General features: G+C 45.1%; 2 protein-coding genes across 6 annotated transcripts in view; one reads left to right on the top strand and one right to left on the bottom strand.

Annotated features, from left to right (window-relative positions):
• LOC139532265 (voltage-gated inwardly rectifying potassium channel KCNH7-like) overlaps positions 1–3,359 on the top strand; it is a 95,963-nt gene extending 92,604 nt beyond the window's left edge. For 4 of the 5 annotated variants that reach the window (XM_071329668.1, XM_071329667.1, XM_071329665.1 and 1 more), the window contains one exon: positions 53–3,359. In XM_071329668.1, coding sequence (XP_071185769.1) covers positions 53–331 — 279 coding nt within the window. In that variant the 3' untranslated portion in view covers positions 332–3,359. The remainder of the gene's footprint in view (positions 1–52) is intronic. The other variant, XM_071329669.1, reaches the window with a different exon arrangement.
• On the bottom strand, positions 3,351–10,088 carry LOC139532266 (grancalcin-like). The gene is made up of 8 exons (XM_071329670.1): positions 9,901–10,088; positions 7,143–7,325; positions 6,423–6,492; positions 6,199–6,242; positions 5,372–5,519; positions 4,876–4,989; positions 4,493–4,551; positions 3,351–4,239 (listed from the first exon to the last, which is right to left on the bottom strand). The coding sequence occupies exons 1-8, from the start codon at positions 9,922–9,924 to the stop codon at positions 4,213–4,215; spliced, it is 669 nt and encodes a 222-aa protein (XP_071185771.1). The 5' UTR covers positions 9,925–10,088; the 3' UTR covers positions 3,351–4,212.
• Positions 10,089–23,292: the final 13,204 nt, after the last annotated feature.

Genomic DNA, 23,292 nt, shown 5'->3' with positions numbered 1-23,292 from the left:
TTGAATATAATACATTTTGCTCTGAGACCAGGTTGTGCTTACTGCTTCACAGAATCCTGACATGGAGAAGCACCTGAACAAATCCAAAGAATCCATGTCAGGCCAGGTTCCCACGGAAATGGCCCTGGAAGAGGACCTCAAGGCGGGACTGCTAGAGAAGGACACAGAGCCCAGACACATACAAAACAAAATTGACTCTCCGGAGAAACAACAACCTAGAGCTCTCTTCCCCTCCGCCAGACAAGCCTCGCTCCCCGACGCATCACCTGAACATTCAGAAATGTCAGGACTCCACAGGCCGGTATCCGACCCTGGGCTTCTGGGAAAGTAGGCCCTTTCGCCTGCGTGCGCCTCTCTTTCTCACTACGGAAAACTAGGGCTTCTCTCGAAGTTTGACTCAGGGTCTTAGAAGGAGACTGTATATGCAAAGAATACTGTCGACTTCCTTCCATCCATTCTTTTTCCAATATTTTCTGCCGATCTCTGATTCAGATGTGTTATAAAGTACATTTATATAGCGGTATTTATACTGTATATTACTACTATCTGTAATTATCTACCATGTACATATTTCAGATGTCATACTGCCAGCAACACAAAGGCACCTAACATGTTTGTTCTTCCAAGAAAAATGCATGTCTTGGAAGTGTTTTCTGTTGCATGGTCAAAACACAACCCATCTCATGCACTGCACAGTCATGGTGTGAGGTCGGCATGCTTTCAGAGTAATGAGTATCCGTTCTATAGTTATTCCCAATCGATGGGGACAAAGCCACTTGGAACTCTCTTTCAAAGGCATTTTCAATCTGAAAATAAGTGTGCAGTTTTAAACTCATCGCATTAATGACCTTATCAAACAGACACCATGTAATGTATTTGGCTAATTAACAATCTCTACGTCCGACATTATATATACAAATATTTCATCATATATTGTGCCTAAGTACCTACCGTCAACTTGTCTTTCAAAAAGTAATCTGATCAGAAGAGACAAAGAACCACTATGTAAAATGCATCTTCTATTAGATTATAAATACACAGATATGCAAATGAATATGATTTAAATGGTTGGGAAAGCTCTTATACGAAGTATCCCTTACACTGCTAAAGTATTCCTGAGAGAGATTATTTGTAATCACTTTGCACCACAAGTCTCTTTCATGGGGCCATGAAAGCAATAACGATAACATTAAAACATTAATTTACACACATGAATAATATACATATTTGATTAATGACTAGAAATTAGCACGGGTACATACCCAAAAGTCTTTAAAACTTGTACGGCATGAACTAAAACAGAAACTAAAAGACTGTACTTCAAGTTCTGTATTCTTGTAAAAAAAAATATACATGCAAATGGACTCTACTGTATATTTGAATTTACAAAAGAGATACTTATCCACTTAATATAGCTACTTTCCTCCCTGAATCCCTGAATATGTTTTACTATTGAAAATATTGTCAAAAAAGAATTTAATGGGAAGTGTATGCATATTTATGAGCTATACAAAAGTACGTTTTTTGGTATTGTATTAAAAACTATTTATTACTGTAACTACACACACAAAGAGGCATGAACAGGGTGGACTAATGATTATTTTTCATATATGTAATCGATGTGCAGGATCACTTCTCTCTTGAAAGGGCCTGCACTTAACGAAATGCATATCATTGTATAACAGGAGTTGTAAAGCAACATTACCTGTTCAGATGTAGAAAACTACAATGAATAGCAACTCTCAAAAGATGAATTGCTCAGATATCTTTTTTGAATTGTAATAAGAGGAATCAGGCCAAATTCTATTTCATTTTCCTTACTAGTTATTGAGTAGTTACATGTAACCAATTATTTAAAGGTACAGTAGACATAGCAGTATATCCTCATACAAACATCCTCGTTTCAGAAATCAACTACAACATTGTAATCTGCCACTATTGTCTATTGCCAATCATGCAAAGGAAGAGCCAATAGTAGCAGTTTGACAGATTTGATTCTGTTGTTGTCTATAAGCAGGAAGTAAACCCGCTGAGTCTACCTTTAATTAATACCTTTCATAAGTACTGTACCCCACAATCTTTAAGCTTCAACTCTTCTTTCCATGCATGTTTAGGGGCTTCCATTTATATTCCAAGAATGCAGATTTTATTACTGTCTAACCAAGTGACAAAATCAATGCTGAGACGGTGTCAGAAACCGACAACGTAGAGATTCAGGCCGAGCTAGCAGCTTAACCCTCGTTAGCCTTAGTTTTTTCTAACCTACATTAGCCTTCACAAATGTCCTAAACAGATTTATTCAGCTGAATAATATGCATTCAACAGTCAGCAATGTAAATGTATTGAATATGGACAGATTCTGCATGTCACAAATTAAGTCATTTTAGTTTTATGACTTATTTTACACAAACACAAACATAGTCAGATATGTGGTATTGCATGGATCGACATCAGCTGGCAATTTGTTTAAACAGATTTCAAAACGTGTTTGTGATTTATCATGAATAAATAGACCCATTATTTCTATAAGAGAACACTTGATTTTCCATAATTTTTTTATGTGTTTTGGTTCAATTGTGTATCAGCCCACAAAGTGAGTGAGATACATTATGAAAAACACATATCATGCTCCCATATGTAGCAATTAACAGATGTACTAATAACTTTGTCAGGGCAAATGGAATCTAGGGAAGTCATATTCATTAGGAATACTATAGCTATGCATGTTTTGTAGCAGTACTTAGTTGGGTTTGAATTAAAGGCAGACTCAGCAATACGACATATTGCGGAGTCTACCTTTAATTTCAGATCGTACCGGCCCTATCCTATGAGTTGTGCCCATACACAGCTATAAGCCTTTTCGGAGGGCACAGGTCCTTCGCTCCATGTCATTGTAATGCCAGTTAAGTGGCCACGACTACTCGATCTGTTTTAAAACCCACCACGGCTGGGCTGAAACACACATAACCCTGGCAAAACAAGCTACGGTGTTTCGAGTATAATCTTTCCAGAGCACAGATGCTATACAAAGTAGCTGAAACATGACATGTCCAATACCTGAAGAGTGCCCCAATGAACTTTTCAAAGGTCACACTTTTGCACAGAAATTAAACAAAAAAATGTGTGCTTTACTAGAGAAATTTAACTTTTTAAATCTAGTGCTGTTCACAATTGTTTTTATGCATTTTTTAAAATGTTTGCCACTGTATTTTATACAATGCAACACTTAACAGCTGATATGAATGTTTGTCCTTGAATATACTGTATTTAAAGAAATGTAATATATTGTGTACATATATTGATGAAAACCATTTGTGTAATTGTATAAATTAATAAACAGAATGCATACGGACTACAAACTGAGTTTATTGTGAATAACACCGATATCACTGATGAATGCCCCAATGGTCACAAAGCACTTAACTACATGTCTGAGAAATATTTCACCCTGAACTATGAAAATGCAGGTTATCACAAAAAAAGTTGTAGACATAATTGTTGGTGGTAGTTAATGCATGCTTTTCTTTGCGAAGGAATAACAGTGCATGTTTACAACACAGTGCAGGTTATTCATATATTTGTGGATGCCCTAATGTTTAACTTGTGTATTGCATTAGGCCACATTTCATTCAAATCAAGAGATGCATATAGTTACCTTAAAAAAGGCAAAGCCAGCATAACTGTATATTTGTAATAAAAATATTATTATACATCTATACTTAAATGTACGGAGTGTTTAATGTAGTTCACACCTAAATAATGGTTATAAAACAATAGTGGTTATAAAAACAGAACATATACAGTGATGGGGAAGAATATGGAAACCGTATGATCAGAGATTGTAAATGGCACAAAAGTAACCATCGTAAAGATCAGTAACATCTTTGCTCTCCCTTTCTTTGTTCAAATCTACCACTGTCAGTTAGCAACAGAATTTACAACAAGCAGATACATTTAGAAACACGCCATATGATATCTGGCAAATCTGCACATTGTACAAGAAAGGCAGACATTATGGCAAGCAAGCAGTTTCTGTTGTAACCTCCTTCCCCGTTTTAAGTTGGTCATGGGACTCAACCTAAGAATTTTTGGCTAATATTGATTGGTGCCATCCCATTATTTAGGGGAAGTGGTCAGCGAGCCCCAGACTGCCGGTTGAAGTGCCCCTCCCTCTGACTCCAGCACGGGATGGGCCGGGCCAGGCCACACCACTCAGATGGCCATTGTACACAGGATAAACTGCAGGAGGAAAATCAAGAGAAAATGAGCTCATTTTGATGTAATTACTATAACTTGCATGTCAGGACAGGCTATTTGGAATCCCATTACAGGCTGGGGAATGAGAGAGAGGAAAACTGGGTTGTGTTCATCAGGCCACACTGTTTTAAAATGAAACAGAAAATTTAAAAAATGCATGTTCAGATAACACTGGAACGGGGAGGTACTTTCTTCCGTTGTGTGCCTACTAAACACGGCCCTGAATTGCACTTACGTCATCGTATTGGAAGTTGACAGCCCCCTGCTGCATCTGGTCTCTCCTCCTGAAGCTCTCTGTGGAGACACATAGTAAAGATGGCAGTGTAGAGGTGAAATTTAAATGCCATTCATTGGACTACAATACCCAGCGAGACACTGTGCTAATGAGCCTACGAATGTACATGCACAAAAGAGACCAGGACAAAACAAGACAGATTACACCACAAAAGATAATGGCTTTGAATGAGTCAAATGTCAGTGAATGACAGAATTTGTGTTATTTTATAACGAAACCCATAGCTCTGGATTGTGAGGAAATGTGAAATGCTGTTGAGTTTTTTTTTTTTTAAACACTGAAGTTAAACATCGTCACGTGCCGCCTCCAAGTCAGCATCTTACCTGTGAGGGCGCGAAGCTTCACAGCACATGCCACATAGTCGTCAAAGTAGATCCGGCCAGCCTTGCTGTAGCGTTTGATAACAGCGTTCAGAGCTTGCGGGCTGATCCTGTAGCCTGTAGTAAGAGATCACAACATGCATTCAATTATTCATACGCCAACATAGTATTAGGATCGACACCACTGCATTTAGTTGACAATGATCATAAACACCAGCCTTTGCCTAATTGTCCAGCTACTTTGTATCAAGAAGGGTCTCTCAGACCAATACCTTGAAATTATCTCCAGCTACACTAAAATTAGGATTATTGTAGGAGTCTATCATCAATGGTTTAAATCATTTAAGGAAGTCAAGCCTCCCAACCCATTTCGGATGCTGCATCTGAACCAGGCTCTGGAACGCTGCCCCTCTTTGGATGGCAGAATGGACTATCCCATGTCATCATCCTATCAAAATGGACTATCCCATATCATTAGCCTGGCAGAGCACTGACTCACCCATAGCGGAGATGGACTGGGTCATCTCATGGGGTTCCACCGTGCCACTCCGGTCCTGGTCGAACATCATGAAGTTCTGCTTCCAGCCACTCAAGGCAGCAAAAAGCTCCTTGAACTCATTGAAGCCCAGCTTTCCGGTCATGTCTCTCTGGTGGGCGGTTAGTTAAGGGTTAACTCTGTTCCTTAGCTAAAGAGAAACTAAAAACGGCCATGTGAACTGGTCTCACACAGGATATGATGAGTTGTGGTAAATGTTGTGGGAGAACCAGACCTTTCTGCGACTGAATCAATTCCATAAGTAATCCTGTCTCAATATGGCCCACTTACACGCGTATCATGGGTTTAACCTGAAGAGAATACATGTTATAGGACATCCCAAACTGCAAATGCTGACTGTTGTACATCCTTGTTGTAAAGTCTATTACTGTCCATAAGGAGGATGAACATGTTCAGAGCGAAACAGGACATGAATGTGCCTCTACCTCTGAAAATGGAGCTACAAGCATGATGCAAATGGAGCATGAGCGAAGTTCCGTCTTGCAAATTCATTGGCAAATACATACTGAATGGGACCCAGTAAACTAGGCCTTGTATAAGAGTCAAATATACTGCAGCCGGCCACCTACTGCTCAAAGCTTTCCCACCTCTACAACTGTTAAAAGAGAAGGATGAACTCAGCACTGACACAGTGGGTTTATTAATTAACATTTATGACTTCTATTCATTTTTCACCAGCAAGTCAACGTAGCAAAGTGCAATACCAAACAAACTTCAATGACACTGGACAGAGGCCCAGTCCAAGAGATGCATTGACATAGAAAGGATACATCCAGCATTGCGATCATGATTCTACATGTCTCCAAACTGAAGGCTGTTGGGAGAAGAGAAACCACGATCACACAATGACAATACCAATCAGAAAACCTGTGACAAGTCTTTGCAAAGGCTATGTTAATGCGGGATACTCAAATCATAAAACACACATCATATAATTGGATCATTTATGAACCACAGAGTGAACCTTGGATGGTGGGACTGGGTGTGAACTTACGAGTATAGGTGCCACTGATACCAGTCTGTGTAAGACAACTTTGAAGCTCCTCTGCATCAATCTCACCATCCTGCACAGAGGAATATCCCTGTAAGATTACTCTCCAACAACAACTTATTACTGTGCGGTGAATTTAATATATACATTTCTTTTTTTTAAGTGACTTGAATGTCTTGAGATCACTTTGTGGGGTAACCATGACATCATCACATAAAGCATGTACCAGTAATGTTGCATTATTTTTTGTTGTTGTATTTTTAACCCACTTTTTCTCCCCAATTTTATGATATCCAATTGCGATCTCGTCGCTGCAACTCCCCAACGGGCTCAGGAGAGGCAAAGGTTGAGTCATGCGTCCTCCAAAACACGCTTAACCCGGACGCCAGCTGCACCAATGTGTTGGAGGAAACACCTTTCAACTGACGACCGAAGTCAGGCGCCCGGCCCGCCAAAAGGCGTCGCTAGAGCGCGATGAGCCAAGTAAAGCCCCCCCAGCCTAACCCGGACGACGCAGGGCCAAATTGTGCACCGCCCTATGGGACACCCGGTCACAGCCGGTTGTGGGATCGAACCTGGGTCTGTAGTGACACCTCAAGCACTGTGATGCAGTGCCTTAGACCACTACACCACTCAGGAAGCCAGTAATGTTGCATTCTATCCAAAGAGGAATATTTACTGTACCAATGATCATGAATTTAAATGAAAGCATTGATCACTCACCTGTCCTGCTATGGTAGTAAAGTACCCCCACATGGGGTCATTAACAGGCTGCTGAGGAGGAGCAGCAAAGGTCCCAGGGTAGCCTCCACCATTCTGGGGGTAGCCTGCCTGGGGTGGGCCTCCCATGGGTCCACCCTGCATGGGCATACCCTGGAGTTGCATGCCTTGCATTGGTCCTCCATACTGATAAGAAAAGGAGAATACAGTCATCAAGTAACTGGACTTAAGGAAAACTTCCCAAAATGACTAATTCAACATAAAACAGATTGGAGCACTCAAAAAACAAGCAGCTATATACAGTGCCTAAAGAAAGTACTCACACCCCTCGACTTTTCCCCCAAAAAAATTGTGTTACAGTCTGAATTTAACATCGATTAAATTTTGATTTTGTGTCACTGATACAACACACAATACCTCTTAATAACAGTGAAATTTTGTTTGTAGAAAATGTTGAAATTAAATATGTAAAGATGAAATGTCTTGAGTCAATAGGTATTCAACAACTTTGTTATGGCAAGCCTAAATAAGTTCAGAAGTAAAAACGTGCTTAAAAATCACATAATAAGTTGCATGGACTCATTCCTTGTTCAATAATAGTGGTTAACTTGATTTCTAAATAACTACCCCATATCTGCATCCCACACATGCAAGTATCTGTAAGGTACCTCAAATCAAGTAATGAATTAAGCACATATTCAACAACAAAGACCAGGGAGGTTTTTCCAATGACTCACAAAGGGCACCGATCGGTAGATGTGTAAAAATAAACAAAGCAGACGCTGAATATACCTTTGAGCAAGGTGAAGTAATTAATTAGGCTTTCGATGGTGTATCAATACACCCAGTCACTACAAATATACAGGTGGCTGTCCTAACTCAATTGCCAGAGAGGAAGGAAACTGATCAGAGATTTCACCATGAGGACAATGGTGATTTTAAAGCAGTTACAGAGTTTAATGGTTGAGGATGGATCAACAACATTGTAGTTACTCCACAATATTAACCTAAATGACAGAGTGAAAGGAAGACTGTACAGATTAAAAATATTCTAAAACATGCATCCTGTTTGCAACAAGGCACTAAAGTAATACTGTAAAAAAAATGGCAAAGCAATTCACTTTTGTCATGAATACAAAGTGTTATAGGGCAAATCCAACACAAGGCCGAGTACCACTCTTCATATTTTCAAGCATGGTGGTGGTTGCATCAGGTTATGGGTATGCTTGTCATCGACATGGGTGTTTTTTAGGATACAAATAAACAGCTATAAGTACAGGTAAATCTTAAGAGGAAAAGCTAGATCAATCTGCTTTCAAACAGACACCGGGAGGCAAATTCACCTTTCAGCAGGACAATAACCTAAAACACAAGGCCAAATCTACACTGAAGTTTCTTACCAAGATGACATTGAATATTCCTGAGTGGCCTACTTACAGTTTAGACATAAAATTGCCTTGAAAATCTATGGCAAGACTTGAAAAGAGCTTGAATCATTTTTTTTTTAAGAATAAAGGGGCAAATATTGTACAAGCCAGATGTGCAAAGCTCTTAGAGACTTACCCCAAAAGACTCACAGCTGTAGTCGCTGCCAAATGTGCTTCTACAAAGTATTGACTCGAGTGCGAATACTTACACAAATGAGATATTTCTGTATTTCATTTTCAATAAATGTGCTAATAAGTCTAGAGACAGGTTTTTACTTAGTCGTTATTGTGTGTAGATGGAATTAATTATACTTTTTTCACCCATTTTGCATTCAGGCTGTAACACCAACATGTGGAATAAGTCAAGGGGCATGAATACTTTCTGAAGACACTGTAGTTGTTCTTACACTAAGGCTTGATGCCTTGATGGGAAGCAAACAGGTATACTATTACTGACGTTTGAACATCACATGACGTCTTCCTCAGAGTAGTCATACGTATCTGATGTAGTCGGTGGATTGTTTATAATTGAGTCATGTGCATTCTTTCCAGTTTCCTATTTCTAAATATTTTCACTGTCAATATAAGCAAAATTAGCAGGTTGTGGACCTATTTCTAGATGTAGTGAGGATATTTATTTTCACTGACAATATTAGCAGGGTGTGGACTAGTCTATGACTCCAATTCCATTGCATTACATTGCATTACATTGAGCCACAGGACATCCCCTTTAACCTTGTGAGGAAAATGACAAGACGCTCCGACGCTGTCCAAATGTTCTATCTAAATGCAAATATGCCTCGCACGTGAGAGTTTTTTCAGTTAATTACTTTAGCTCCCACCTTGGGCCAATCAGCGTAATTTTCTACATTCCCGGATCACAATGACAAGACGATTCATTCAACCAAGTTTCATCAAAATCGGCCCAATGCTGTCTGAGATATCGTGTGTGACTAATGTACGAAAGAACGTACGGGGAGACAGATCCACAGTTATTGTCCCCTCCGAATTCACCAAAGGGGACAATAACAATTTATATGAATACTGAAACTAGTGTCTAAACTAAGTAGCTAGAACTGAGGGCAATATCAACTTTTTTCATAACCAAGATATAGCCTAACAGTTACTTGCCTAGAAAGATGCGAAACCTTTCAATGTCGATACTTTGAAACGATTGTGCTTACAACCTACCGTGTTACAATGTTTCATCATAACAAAGATACATTTTAGGAGTCTTATCTGAGCACTCCCCTTGTCGGAAATGAAATAGGCCAAACTCCTGACTTATGTAGACTACTGTAAAATCACAGTCAAAAGAACACACGTTTACTCACCCCGCCATATCCTGGATACGCCATATGTACACTATAAAGAATTGCCACAAAACGATTCTATGCACTGAAATTTTTCGATGTAAAAAAAGTCAGTAAACGCAAAACCGAACCTGTTACTTGAAATACACTGCGACAACGGCATGTGTACATAATTTCCGGTCGTCCCTAGTTACTACAGCCACAATATCATAAACCCCGCCTATTTCTACAATTTATCTTCTTAAAATGTGATTTTAAACCTAAACGTTATCTTAACCCTAATCTTAAACACATTGCTAACATTATGCATAACCCTAACCTTAAATTAAGACCAAAAATCTATTTTGTATTTTTATAAATTTTTACGATATAGTCAACTTTGACTTTGTGGCTGTGCTATCTAGTGGAAAACATAATTTCCAAGAAACTGTTGCGAGAAGGCGGAAGTTCGAATTGGCTAATCGACTGATAGTGAAGATAGCCAATGAGGAAGCTCACAGCATTCAATTAGCTTCAGCAGCATTCTTGGTACTCCGCTGACTAGAAGATAGGCCTGCTGGCCATTCAAATAGAATAGAATAGAATAGAAGTCATCCAAAGAGGAATGTTCAAGTGTGGACCCCTGGCTTTCTTTCCCAACCACCATCATCTTCAGGAGGAGCCCACCGGCACAGACAGGGAAGCAAGGCTCCACTTCCCCCAGAAGCAGACAAGGGCAAGCGGGGGGTGCCCTGCCCTGCTCTGCTCTGCTCTGCCCTGGTGGACACTGGGTCCACAGTAACCCTGGTGAGGCCGGATATTGTGCCAGGTTGGACTCAGTTTGAGCCCACAACTGTGCAGCTTCGCACAGTCACAGGTGAGCTGGCACCCATGAAAGGGAAGAGAATAATGACTCTGACAGTAGGGGGCAGGACTGTGCGTCATCCTGTGTGGGTGGCGGCTGTGCAGGACCCTTGTATCCTGGGGTTGGACTTTCTTAGGAGCACAGGCTGCCAGTTAGACCTAAATGGGAGCACACTGAGCTTCCAGGGAGGGCCGGCAGTCACCATGGCCCCCCGTAATGTCACATTCACTCAACCCAACAAACCCTTTACTCCAACAGTTAAAGCAGCAGAGACTCATGGCTGCCCCCCCCCACCACCCACATATGTGTGTGACTTTTCCCCAGCCCCCCTGTCACCTACGGCTGTGTGTTGCATTCCCCCAGCTACCTCCATGACACATCCCTCCGTGAGCTCGGGCCGCGCCCCCCCAGCCCAGCTACCCCAGATGGGAGAGGAGAGGACACTGTCTGCAGTGAGGGAGATATGGGGGAGGAACTGTGTTGGTCTTGACCCCGAGCAGCAGGAACGGTTGTGGCAGTTGCTGTTTGAATTCAGAGACAGCTTTGCGCTGAGTGAGGAAGAGGTGGGTCAGACTCATCTGGTGCAGCATGAGATCGACACAGGTGATGCTCGACCCATCAAGATGCGTCCCCGCCGTATCCCGCTGGCACGCCAGGAGGCGGCAGACAAGGCTGTGTTGGAGATGCAGCGGGCAGACTTCATCGAACCCTCAGACAGCCCCTGGGCGGCGCCAGTCGTCATGGTTCCTAAGAAGGGGGGCAAGCTGAGTTTCTGTGCAGACTACAGGCGGCTGAATGAGGTAACCAGGAAGGACTCATACCCCATACCACATATCGATGAGTCGCTGGACCTGGTTAGGGGGTCCTCCTGGTTCTCCTCACTAGACCTCCTCAGTGGCTACTGGCAGGTGCCCCTCTCCCCAGAGGCCAGAGTCAAAACTGCATTCTCCACTAACAGAGGACACTGGCAGTTCAAGGTCCTGTGCTTCGACCTGTGCAACGCTCCAGCTACTTTTGAGCATTTGATGGACAGGGTGCTGGATGGCATCCCCCGACAGCAGTGTCTGGTATACCTCGATGACATCCTGGCCTATGGCAGCTCCTTCCAGTCAGCCCTGGGGGTGCTACGGCGTGTGCTGGAGCGGGTGGCTGCCGCAGGTCTGAAGCTCCACCCCGAGAAGTGCCACTTCATGAGGAGAGAGGTGTCCTTCTTGGGCCACCGAGTGGGGAAGGAGGGGATCAGCACCATGGAGGACAAGTTGGGGGCTGTCCGAGACTGGCCCACCCCCACAACCAGCGTCAGCTGAAGAGCTTCCTGGTCCTGGCCTCGTACTACAGGAGGTTTGTACGGGGCTTCTCAAGCGTCGCTGCTCCCCTGAACCGCCTGCTGCCGAAGGACAAGGCCTTCACTTGGACAGTGTAGTGTGAGGAGGCCTTCAACACCCTGAAACGTGCACCGATCGAGGCCCCCGTGCTCGCCCCCTGACCTCACCTTGCCCTTTATTCTGGACACAGACGCGAGCAATGTGGGCATGGGTGGGGTGCTGGCCCAGGTGGGACCAGGTGCTGGCCCGGGAGCTCTTGGCTGTTGTGGCTGCGGACAAACACTTCAAGTACTACCTGGGTAGCCTGCCCTTTACTGTAAGGACTGACCACTCTGCTCTCCAGTGGCTCATGTCTTTCAAAGAGCTAGAGGGGCAGGTGGCTCGCTGGTTGGAGGAGCTTCAGCCGCATGACTTCACAGTGGTGCACAGGGCAGGGGCACGCCACTCCAACGCCAAGTCCCGTCGGCCCTGTACTGCAGGGCTGCTGCCACTGTGAGCGGAGAGAGGGATGTGAGAGATAGCTGTCTGCAGAGGAGGGGGTCTGTGCCACAGTGTGTCGGGCGAGTGGGCCTGTCTGCTGTGAGCTGCAGACTGTCGACGTGGCTAAATGGGGGCAGCAGCAGGGACGGGACACAGACCTACAGCCAGTGCTACAGTGGGTAGAGGCGCAGGTGAGGCCACCGTGGGAAGAGGTGACAGCGCTCTCACTCGCGACCAAAGAGTTGTGATCAAAGTTTGAGAGACTGCTGCTGGCTGATGGCGTGCTACAGCGGGCATGGAAGGAGTCAGCTACGGGAGAGGAGAGGTGGCAGGTGGTGATCCCAAAAGCATTGCGGGAGGCTGTGCTCCAGAGTACTCATGGGGGGGTGGGGACTGGACACTTTGGGGTCACAAAAACACTGCGCCGCCTCCATCAGGGCTTTTACTGGGGGCAGCACAAGAGGGATGTGGAGGAGTTTTGCCGCCGCTGTGACAACTGCACAGCGAGAAAGGGCCCCCCAGGCCGCTCTCATGCTCAGCTCCAATAGTTCCCAGTGGGGGCTCCCATGGAGAGGGTGGGAGTGGATGTAGTTGGGCCGTTCCCCACCACACAGTGGAAACCGCTGGGTGCTCACGGCCATGGACTATTTCACAAAATGGCCCGAGGCCTATGCTCTGCCTGACCAGGAGGCAGAGACCATCGTCGACGCCCTGACAGCGGGGATGTTCAGCAGGTTTGGAGCTGCAGAGTCCATCCACAGCGACCAAGGCAGAAACTTTGAGTCCCGTGTGTTCGCCACCATGTGTGAGAGGCTGGGTATGCACAAGACCCGCACTACTCCTCTCTATCCTCAAAGTGATGGCCTTGTGGAGCGCTTCAACAAAACGCTTGGACAGCTGCTGGCCATCGTCTCTTCCAAACACCAGCGTGACTGGGACAAGCACCTGCCTATGGTCCTCATGGCATGCCGCTCTGCTGTCCAAGACTTCACCTCCTGCACGCCTGCGCTCTTCATGCTGGGGCGAGAGATCCGCACTCCTGCGGAGATGGCGTTTGGTCGGCCTCTGGATAGCCCTCATGTTCCCCCGGGGCCGGAGTATGCCCGGAGACTCCAGCCCACACCTTTGCCAGAGAGCAGCTGGTGAATGCAGGTGTGAGGCAGAAGAGGAACTATGACGTGCACACCCGGGGAAGGCACTTTGTGGCTGGGGAGCTGGTCTGGGTCTACAGCCCCCTAAGAAAAAAAGGCAGATGCCCCAAGTTGGACAGTCACTGGGTGGGACCCTGCAGCGTCCTGGAGAGGGTAGGGGAGGTTGTTTACCGGGTGCAGCTTGCTCCCAGGGGGAGAAAGGTGGCACTGCACCGGGACAGGTTAGCCCCATACAGAGTGGCCTCTTCTCCCCAAACCCCAGGTACCCCCACAATTCCCCTCTCTGGCAATGACATTCTCCAGGCACCAACCCCAGGAGCCGCAGACAAGGCTCCAGACAGCCCACTCCCCCTGTCTCCCTCCCTGTGTCACCGCGTGGTTCCCCGGAGCCACGGACTGTATTCCCCGTTCCCGCTTCCTTGTCCCCCATATCCCTGCCTTCATCCCATGGGTCCCAGAGGGGCAGCCCAATGCCATGGATGGAGCCCTCTGTTTCACATCTGGACACTCTGCGACCATCACGGCCACGCAAGCAAAGGAGACCTCCGGGTTGCTTCAGAGACTTTGTTTGTTCCCTCAGGGATGAGGGACTTTGTGGTGGGGGGGCTGTGTAGCGACCTGCACAGACAGCTGTGTGTTATGATTGTGTTGTACTTACCAGTACCAGTGTTCGCGGGGTACGACATGCCAATCAACCTGCTATCTGCCAATCATGGGAATGCCTGGAATGTTCGGATGCCGGGCATCCTGGTGGTTGGCGGAGTGGCGTGGAGGGGGGTTGGGCAGGGGGATGGAGCATTGGAAGTTAAGACCAGGTTTAGCCATTGTTCTCTCTCTTACGTCTGGGCTTCACAAGAGAAGGTCACGGTTGTTTTATAGGGTATCCTTCATTTATTTGGCGTGGGCTACGGCCAAACAGTAGCCTGTGTGGAGTTGGGTTAATAAACCGTAAATTCGTAAACTCAAACCTCTGTCTGGACAATTGTTCCTTTATGATCTAGTCAAGTCATTACAATAGGAAAAGCTATCGGATGCTTGTTTTTTTCCTGCACAACAATCTGATCTAAAACTTACTGGCCTATTATGAATAAGCATTTACATTCCCCAATAAGAACTACACAGAGTCAAAAAGACCACTATCTTCTTCACACAATAGTCAATAGTCACCACAAGAGGGTACCCAAGATGCAGCTTTTAAGGCCATTTCATGTAGGCTTACCCTGGTGTGACGTTTTTATAACCGTGTAAATCTCTCTAGGACAAGGTGACTTTAATCAATATATTCAGCTCTATTTACCCTCAGATAAATCTCTAGCCAAATATGTCTTTATCCTAGTGATCCAACATCCCAATGTCTCAGATGAGCAAAAACACAATACATACGATGGGTGTACAATTAGACTGTTGAAAAATAAGATAAGCATTCCTTCAAAACCAAATGATGAGAGGAATGTTTATGATCGAACAACCAGTATTGATATATACAGTGCATTCGGAAAGTAATCAGACCCATTGACTTTTTCCACCTTTTGTTACGTTTCAGCCTTATTAAAAATAAAAGACGAACCTTTTGCTATGAGACTAGAAATTGAGCTCAGGTGCATCATGTTTCCATTGATCATCCTTGAGATGTTTCTACAACTTGATCTACAATTTACCTGTGGTAAATTCAATTGATTGCACATGATTGGAAAGGCACACACCTGTCTATATAAGGTCCTACAGTTGACAGTGCATGTCAGAGCAAAAACCAAGCCATGAGGTTGAAGGAATTGTCCGTAGAGCTCCGAGACGGGATTGTGTCGAGGCTTAGATATGGGGAAAGGTACCAACACATTTCAATAGCCTTGAAGTTCCCCAAGAACACAGTGGCCTCCATCATTCTTAAATGGAAGAAGTTTGGAACCACCAAGACTCTTCCTAGAGCTGGCCGCCCGGCCAAACTGAGCAATCGGGGGTGAAGGGCCTTAGTCAGAGAACCCAACCAAGAACCCAACAGTCACTGACAGAGCTCCAGAGTTCCTTGGTGGAGATGGGAGAACCTTCCAGAAGGACAACCATCTCTGCAGCACTCCACTAATCAGGCCTTTATGGTAGAGTGGCCAGACGGAAACCACTCCTCAGTAAAAGGCACACGAAAGCCCGCTTGGAGTATGCCAAAAGGCACCTAAATGATTCTCAGACCATGAGAAACAAGATTCTCTGGGATGATGAAACCAAGATTCAACTCTTTGGCCTGAAAGCCAAGCGTCACGTCTGGAGGAAACCTGGCACCATCCCTGCGGTGAAGCATGGTGGTGGCAGCATCATGCTGTGGAGATGTTTTTCAGTGGCAGGGAATGGGAGACTAGTCAGGATTGAGGCAAAGATGAACGGAGCAAAGTACAGAGAGATCCTTGATGAAAACCTGCTCCAGAGCGTTCAGGATCTCAGGCTGGGGCAAAGGTTCACCTTCCAACAGGACAACAACCCTTAGCACACAGCCAAGAAAACGCAGGAGTGGCTAAGGGAGAAGTCTCTGAATTTCCTTGAGTGGCCCAGCCAGAGCCCGGACTTGAACATCTCTGGAGTGACCTGAAAATAGCTGTGCAGCGACGCTTCCCGTCCAACCTGACAGAACTTGAGAGGATATGCAGAGAAGAATGGGAGAAACTCCTCAAATACAGGTGTGCCAAGACATACTCAAGAAGAGTCAAGTCTGTAATCACTGCCAAAGGGGCTTTAACAAAGTACTGAGTAAAGGGTCTGAATACTTATGTAAATGTGATAAAAAACCTGTTTTTGCTTTGTCATTGAGGGGGATTGTGTGTAGATTGATGAGGGGGAAAAACATTTAATCAATTTTAAAATAAGGCTGTAACATAACAAGATGTGAAAAAAGTCAAGGGGTCTGAATACTTTCCGAATGCACTAGACAGTAGACACCACCAGTAGACATTGATTGGACAGTAGACACCACCAGGTGACATTTATTAGAAAGTAGACACCATCAGTAGACATTTATTAGACAGTAGACACCACCAGTAGACATTGATTAGACAGTAGACACCACCAGTAGACATTTATTAGACAGTAGACACCACCAATATACATTTATTAGACAGTAGACACCACCAGTAGACATCGATTAGACAGTAGACACCACCAGTAGACATTGATTAGACAGTAGACATTGATTAGACAGTAGACACCACCAGTATACATTGATTAGACAGTAGACACCACCAGTAGACATTGGTTAGACAGTAGGCACCACCAGTATACATTGATTAGACAGTAGGCACCACCAGTAGACATTGATTAGACAGTAGACATCGATTAGACAGTAGACACCACCAGTAGACATTGATTAGACAGTAGGCACCACCAGTATACATTGATTAGACAGTAGACACCACCAATAGACATTGATTAGACAGTAGACACCACCAGTAGACATTGATTAGACAGTAGACACCACCAGTAGACATTGATTAGACAGTAGACACCACCAGTAGACATTGATTAGACAGTAGACACCACCAGTAGACATTGATTAGACAGTAGACACCACCAGTAGACATTTATTAGAAAGTAGACACCATCAGTAGACATTTATTAGACAGTAGACACCACCAGTAGACATTGATTAGACAGTAGACACCACCAGTAGACATTTATTAGACAGTAGACACCACCAATATACATTTATTAGACAGTAGACACCACCAGTAGACATCGATTAGACAGTAGACACCACCAGTAGACATTGATTAGACAGTAGACATTGATTAGACAGTAGACACCACCAGTATACATTGATTAGACAGTAGACACCACCAGTAGACATTGGTTAGACAGTAGGCACCACCAGTATACATTGATTAGACAGTAGGCACCACCAGTAGACATTGATTAGACAGTAGACATCGATTAGACAGTAGACACCACCAGTAGACATTGATTAGACAGTAGACACCACCAGTAGACATTGATTAGACAGTAGACACCACCAGTAGACATTGATTAGACAGTAGACACCACCAGTAGACATTGATTAGACAGTAGACACCACCAGTAGACATTTATTAGAAAGTAGACACCATCAGTAGACATTTATTAGACAGTAGACACCACCAGTAGACATTGATTAGACAGTAGACACCACCAGTAGACATTTATTAGACAGTAGACACCACCAATATACATTTATTAGACAGTAGACACCACCAGTAGACATCGATTAGACAGTAGACACCACCAGTAGACATTGATTAGACAGTAGACATTGATTAGACAGTAGACACCACCAGTATACATTGATTAGACAGTAGACACCCCCAGTAGACATTGGTTAGACAGTAGGCACCACCAGTATACATTGATTAGACAGTAGGCACCACCAGTAGACATTGATTAGACAGTAGACATCGATTAGACAGTAGACACCACCAGTAGACATTGATTAGACAGTAGGCACCACCAGTATACATTGATTAGACAGTAGACACCACCAATAGACATTGATTAGACAGTAGACACCACCAGTAGACTTTGATTAGACAGTAGACACCACCAGTAGACATTGATTAGACAGTAGACACCACCAGTAGACATTGATTAGACAGTAGACACCACCAGTAGACATTGATTAGACAGTAGACACCACCAGTAGACATTGATTAGACAGTAGACACCACCAGTAGACATTGATTAGACAGTAGACACCACCAGTAGACATTGATTAGACAGTAGACACCACCAGTAGACATTGATTAGACAGTAGACACCACCAGTAGACATTGATTAGACAGTAGACACCACCAGTAGACATTGATTAGATAGTAGACACCACCAGTAGACATTGATTAGACAGTAGACACCACCAGTAGACATTGATTAGACAGTAGACACCACCAGTAGACATTGATTAGACAGTAGACACCACCAGTAGACATTTTACAACTGTCTGTCGGTAGTTACTATACTTTTTCATTCTTTCAATCCTAGCTTACTGATAACCTATCACAGTCAGTGAATGCTGCTGAGGGGAGGACGACTCATAATAATGACTGAAACGGCACTAATGGAATGGCATCAAACACCTGGAAACCATATGTTTGATGTATTCGATACCATTCCACTTATACCGCTCCAGCCATTACCACGAGCCCGTCCTCCCCAATTAAAGTGTCACCAACCTCCTGTGATCAAGGTGTACCTTCGAATGCCACAGATTTCCTTCTATTCAGGGGACAATAGGAAGCTATAGAAAACAGGGACGATGTGTTGTAAAAACCAAGGACAGAACAGCCAGAGAGGAAAAAGCACCAGTATCAACCATGGCTTTATGGTATGATGTTGCACCATAGTGCTCACTGTACTCCACTATTAACCCCTCCTCCCCCTCTCTCATTCCAGGAACGCCAATAAAGCCTCAAACGTGTTCAAAGTGACACCTGGAAACAATTTCATTAGCCTTAACCATGAATCTGAGAGCAGATAAACGGAAAGATCCCCGGTGAAATGCTCCTCAAACTATACTGCGTCAGGCAAAAAGAGAGTGATCTATTTGTTTGCATAGGAAGCACGGTCTGAGAGAACGAGAGCAGCATAGGCTGCTAGTGCTCAGGTCAATAAAAAAAAAAGAAACTGATATTTGTTAAGCTTTTAACTGGCTTTTAGTCTTTATCTTCCGATGCGCATCACTTATGGATTCATCAGTGACCCTTCCACTAGTTGTGGAACTTTTTCAGCCCATGTTACTGTATCCTTACTCATCAAGACAGCTATATAAGTACGCCTCTCTCTCTCTCTCTCTCAATAAAGTGCTTTTGCAGTGTGAAAAACAAAAGCATTTTTTTGCTTCATTTCCCTTGTCCAATTGCCTGTTTGTCTGTTGACATGTTGTAAAAGTTCATGTATTCCCTATCTATTTTTGTAGCCTTGTATACAAAGTCCATGAGATGGAGTAAGTCCTAGGCAGAGAAACTGGTTGAATCCGTCGTTAACCAGAAGCATAGGTTCACAAGCTGGGGCCTCTGACATCATGATGATAATTGTGAGTCATGTAAAAAGCAGTTGTGATGACAATGTCATAAAACCCTTGAGAATGAAATAGAGGGGGCTTTGTTGTTGACCTTAAAGTAAAGGCCTTATATCACCACAGAAGTTGGAATTAAGCTTTGAGAATCATTGCGCCACCTTTGGTTGAGTTACAGTTTACTGTGACAATGCATTTCATCTAAAGAAAAATGCTAATAGGAAGGCAACCAATAAAAAAAAGTCACTAAATTACACTTAATATGTGCACTCATATGGTTCTCACATATACTGTAGCTGAATGTAGGCCGGTATTTGTTTTCACACGTCTGTTGAGATCCCACGCGGCTTAAAGAGAGGAACCTGACCTGAAACCCAAGTAGGAAGTTCATTAATGAAGTCTGTAAATATAATTTATGGCCATGAGTAGTGTAGAGTAGTGATAACCTTTGACCCAATGTGCGGGGAGATGCTAGTGCAGTAGATGGAGCACAACTGTGACTTCAGTGTCATCCAATGCAGCTGTGAATTAGGCTACATTGTTTTTATACCATTAGCAGTGAGACATGAAACAACAGCTTAATGTTGATATTTACTCAAGAGTCATACGTGACTACCCTGCCCTCACAAGGACATATGCCTGTAAGGGTTGCGGAACTGGTGGCAGTGAAGTCAGACGCAGGAGAGCAGAAATAGGTAATAGCCGGAGCAGTTTAATTTCAAAACCAACGCAAATAAAAAAGAACCTACATGGGTACAAAACCCGACGCGCACCAGTAACATAGTGCACAAGCACTTACAATTCCACAAAAGGACATGGGGGGAACAGAGGGTTAAATACAAAACACTTAATGAGGGAAATGGAAACCAGGTGTGTAGGAAAACAAGACAAAACAAATGGAAAATTAAAAGTGGATCTACGATGGCTAGAACACCGCCCGAACAAGGAGAGGAAACGACTTCGGTGGAAGTCGTGACAATGCCTTACAAAATGCCCAAACAATTCCTTCAAAAAGGGAGAGAAAACATTTAGGCCTAATTGAGATTGAATGGATTTATAAAATAAATTAAGTACTGTAAATTCAGTGTCTGGATTTCCAAGTAAAAATTTGGATGCCTATTGAATTTGCGTGGTGAAGGCTATTCTTGTTCTGACAACGGTTCAACTACAAAGTGGATGGTTTCATTGTGTATGAAAGTTGTATATGGATGCAATCCGTCAATAGATTAGACAGTAAGTAAGCATAAACTTCTCCACTAAAACAGGCTCTGGGGAAAATAAGACACGTTCAAACTTTACGAGCTTTACTTTGGACTTCGGAATTGTATTGCCCCACCTTTATAACCGACGTTGATCTAATATTTAACGGAAATTATCTTGCGCAGAACTTTATTTTGCACCATTTAAACTTCAACAGTTTAGTGGGTGTAACACACTAGGCGTAGTGGGTGCGGAGTCAGGTGCAGGAGGCAGAAAGTTCAGATTAGCGCTTTATTACGCACAGGGAAAAGTAGTACTCTCCACGAAACTGGGCGTAATCAAACAAATGCCCGAAACAGGTAACTAAACAACACACACTACCACACGTCAACACAGTGGGAAAAATAATCAAGCCCGCACAAAGAGCAGGCGGGCCTACCGGCTTAAATAGCCCAACTCAAAATCTAAACAAGAAACAGGTGAAACAAATCAGACAAAACCAACAGAAAAGGGAAAAGGGATCGGTGGCAGCTAGTAGGCCGGTGACGACGACCGCCGAGCGCCACCCGAACAGGAAGAGGAGCCACCTTCGGTAGGAGTCGTGACAGGGCGATCCGGATGGAGGCGATGGAAATCCCTCAACTGTGACGGATCCAAGATGTCCCCCACCGGTACCCAGCACCTCTCCTCCGGACCGTACCCCTCCCAGTCCACGAGGTACTGCAGGCCCCTCACCCGGCGTCTCGAGTCCAGAATAGCACGTACTGTGTACGCCGGGGACCCCTCGATGTCCAGCACCTCACCTTCTTGCAGGGGACCAGCTACCACCGGCCTGAGGAGAGACACATGAAACGAGGGGTTAATACGATAATAGGAAGGGAGTTGTAATCTATAACACACCTCGTTTATCCTCCTCAGGACATTGAATGGCCCCACACACTGCGGCCCCAGCTTCCGGCAGGGCAAGTGGAGGGGTGGTTTTGGGTCGAGAGCCAGACCCTGTCCCCCGGTACGAACACGGGGGCCTCACTGTGGTGGCGGTCAGCGCTCCTCTTCTGCCATCCACCTGCTTGCTTGAGGGATTCCTGGACGGCCCTCCAGGTCTCCTTGGAGCGCTGTACCCATTCCTCCACCGCAGGAGCTTCGGTCTGACTCTGATGCCACGGCGCCAGGACCGGCTGGTAGCCCAACACGCATTGAAATGGAGACATGTTCGTGGAGGAGTGGCGGAGTGAGTTCTGGGCCAACTCCGCCCATGGTACGTACCTTGACCACTCCCCTGGCCGGTCCTGGCAATACGACCGCAGAAACCTACCCACCTCCTGGTTCACTCTCTCCACCTGCCCATTACTCTCGGGGTGATAACCAGAGGTCAAGCTGACCGAGACCCCCAGACGCTCCATAAACGCCCTCCACACTCGGGACGTGAATTGGGGACCCCGATCAGAGATGATGTCCTCCGGCACCCCGTAGTGCCGGAAAACGTGGGTAAATAGAGCCTCCGCAGTCTGTAGGGCCGTAGGGAGACCGGGCAACGGGAGGAGATGGCAGGACTTAGAAAACCGATCCACAACAACCAGAACCGTGGTGTTCCCCTGGGATGGGGGAAGATCGGTAAGGAAGTACACCGACAGGTGAGACCACGGCCGTTGTGGAACGGGGAGGGGCTGTAACTTCCCTCTAGGAAGGTGCCTAGGAGCCTTACTCTGGGCGCACACTGAACAGGAAGAGACATAGAACCTCCCGTCCCTAGCCAAGGTGGGCCACCAGTACTTCCCCCTAAGACCCCGCACTGTCCTCGCCACACCAGGATGACCCGAAGAGGGTAGTGTGTGCACCCACCGAATCAATTGATCACGAACACCAAGCGGCACGTACGTACGACCAGTAGGACATTGTGGAGGCGCAGGTTCCACCTGTAACGCCCGCTCAATGTCCGTGTCCACCTCCCATACCACCGGTGCCACCAGCCTAGAGGCTGGAAGGATGGGAGTAGGATCGATGGGCCGAACCTCCGTGTCATAGAGACGGGACAGCGCGTCGGCCTTAATGTTCAGGGAGCCTGGTCTATACGAGATGGTGAACCTAAATCGGGTGAAGAACATGGCCCACCTTGCCTGACACGGATTCAGTCTCCTAGCTGCCTGGATATACTCCAGATTCCGGTGGTCAGTCCAGATGAGAAAAGGGTGCTTACACCCCTCAAGCCAGTGTCTCCACATCTTCAGAGCCTTTACCACAGCCAACAACTCCCGGTCCCCCACATCATAGTTATGCTCCGCCGGACCGAGCTTCTTCGAAAAGAAAGCGCAGGGGCGGAGTTTCGGTGGCGTACCCGAACGCTGTAATAGCACGGCACCCAACCCAGCCTCGGATGCGTCCACCTCCACC

The sequence above is a fragment of the Salvelinus alpinus genome, chromosome 10 (assembly GCF_045679555.1).
Source record: "Salvelinus alpinus chromosome 10, SLU_Salpinus.1, whole genome shotgun sequence".
Taxonomy (NCBI): Eukaryota; Metazoa; Chordata; class Actinopteri; order Salmoniformes; family Salmonidae; genus Salvelinus; species Salvelinus alpinus.
Note: the sequence above shows the minus strand (reverse complement) of the source record. Positions and strands in the feature narration are given on the sequence as shown.

Excerpts from the sequence above, each read along its gene's own strand:
- LOC139532266 (XM_071329670.1), bottom strand. The coding sequence starts at position 9,924 with ATGGCGTATCCAGGATATGGCGGG. Across the intron at positions 4,552-4,875 it reads GAAGCTTCGCGCCCTCACAG|AGAGCTTCAGGAGGAGAGAC; the intron begins GTAAGATGCTGA and ends GTGTCTCCACAG. Across the intron at positions 4,240-4,492 it reads TCAACTTCCAATACGATGAC|TTTATCCTGTGTACAATGGC; the intron begins GTAAGTGCAATT and ends TTCCTCCTGCAG.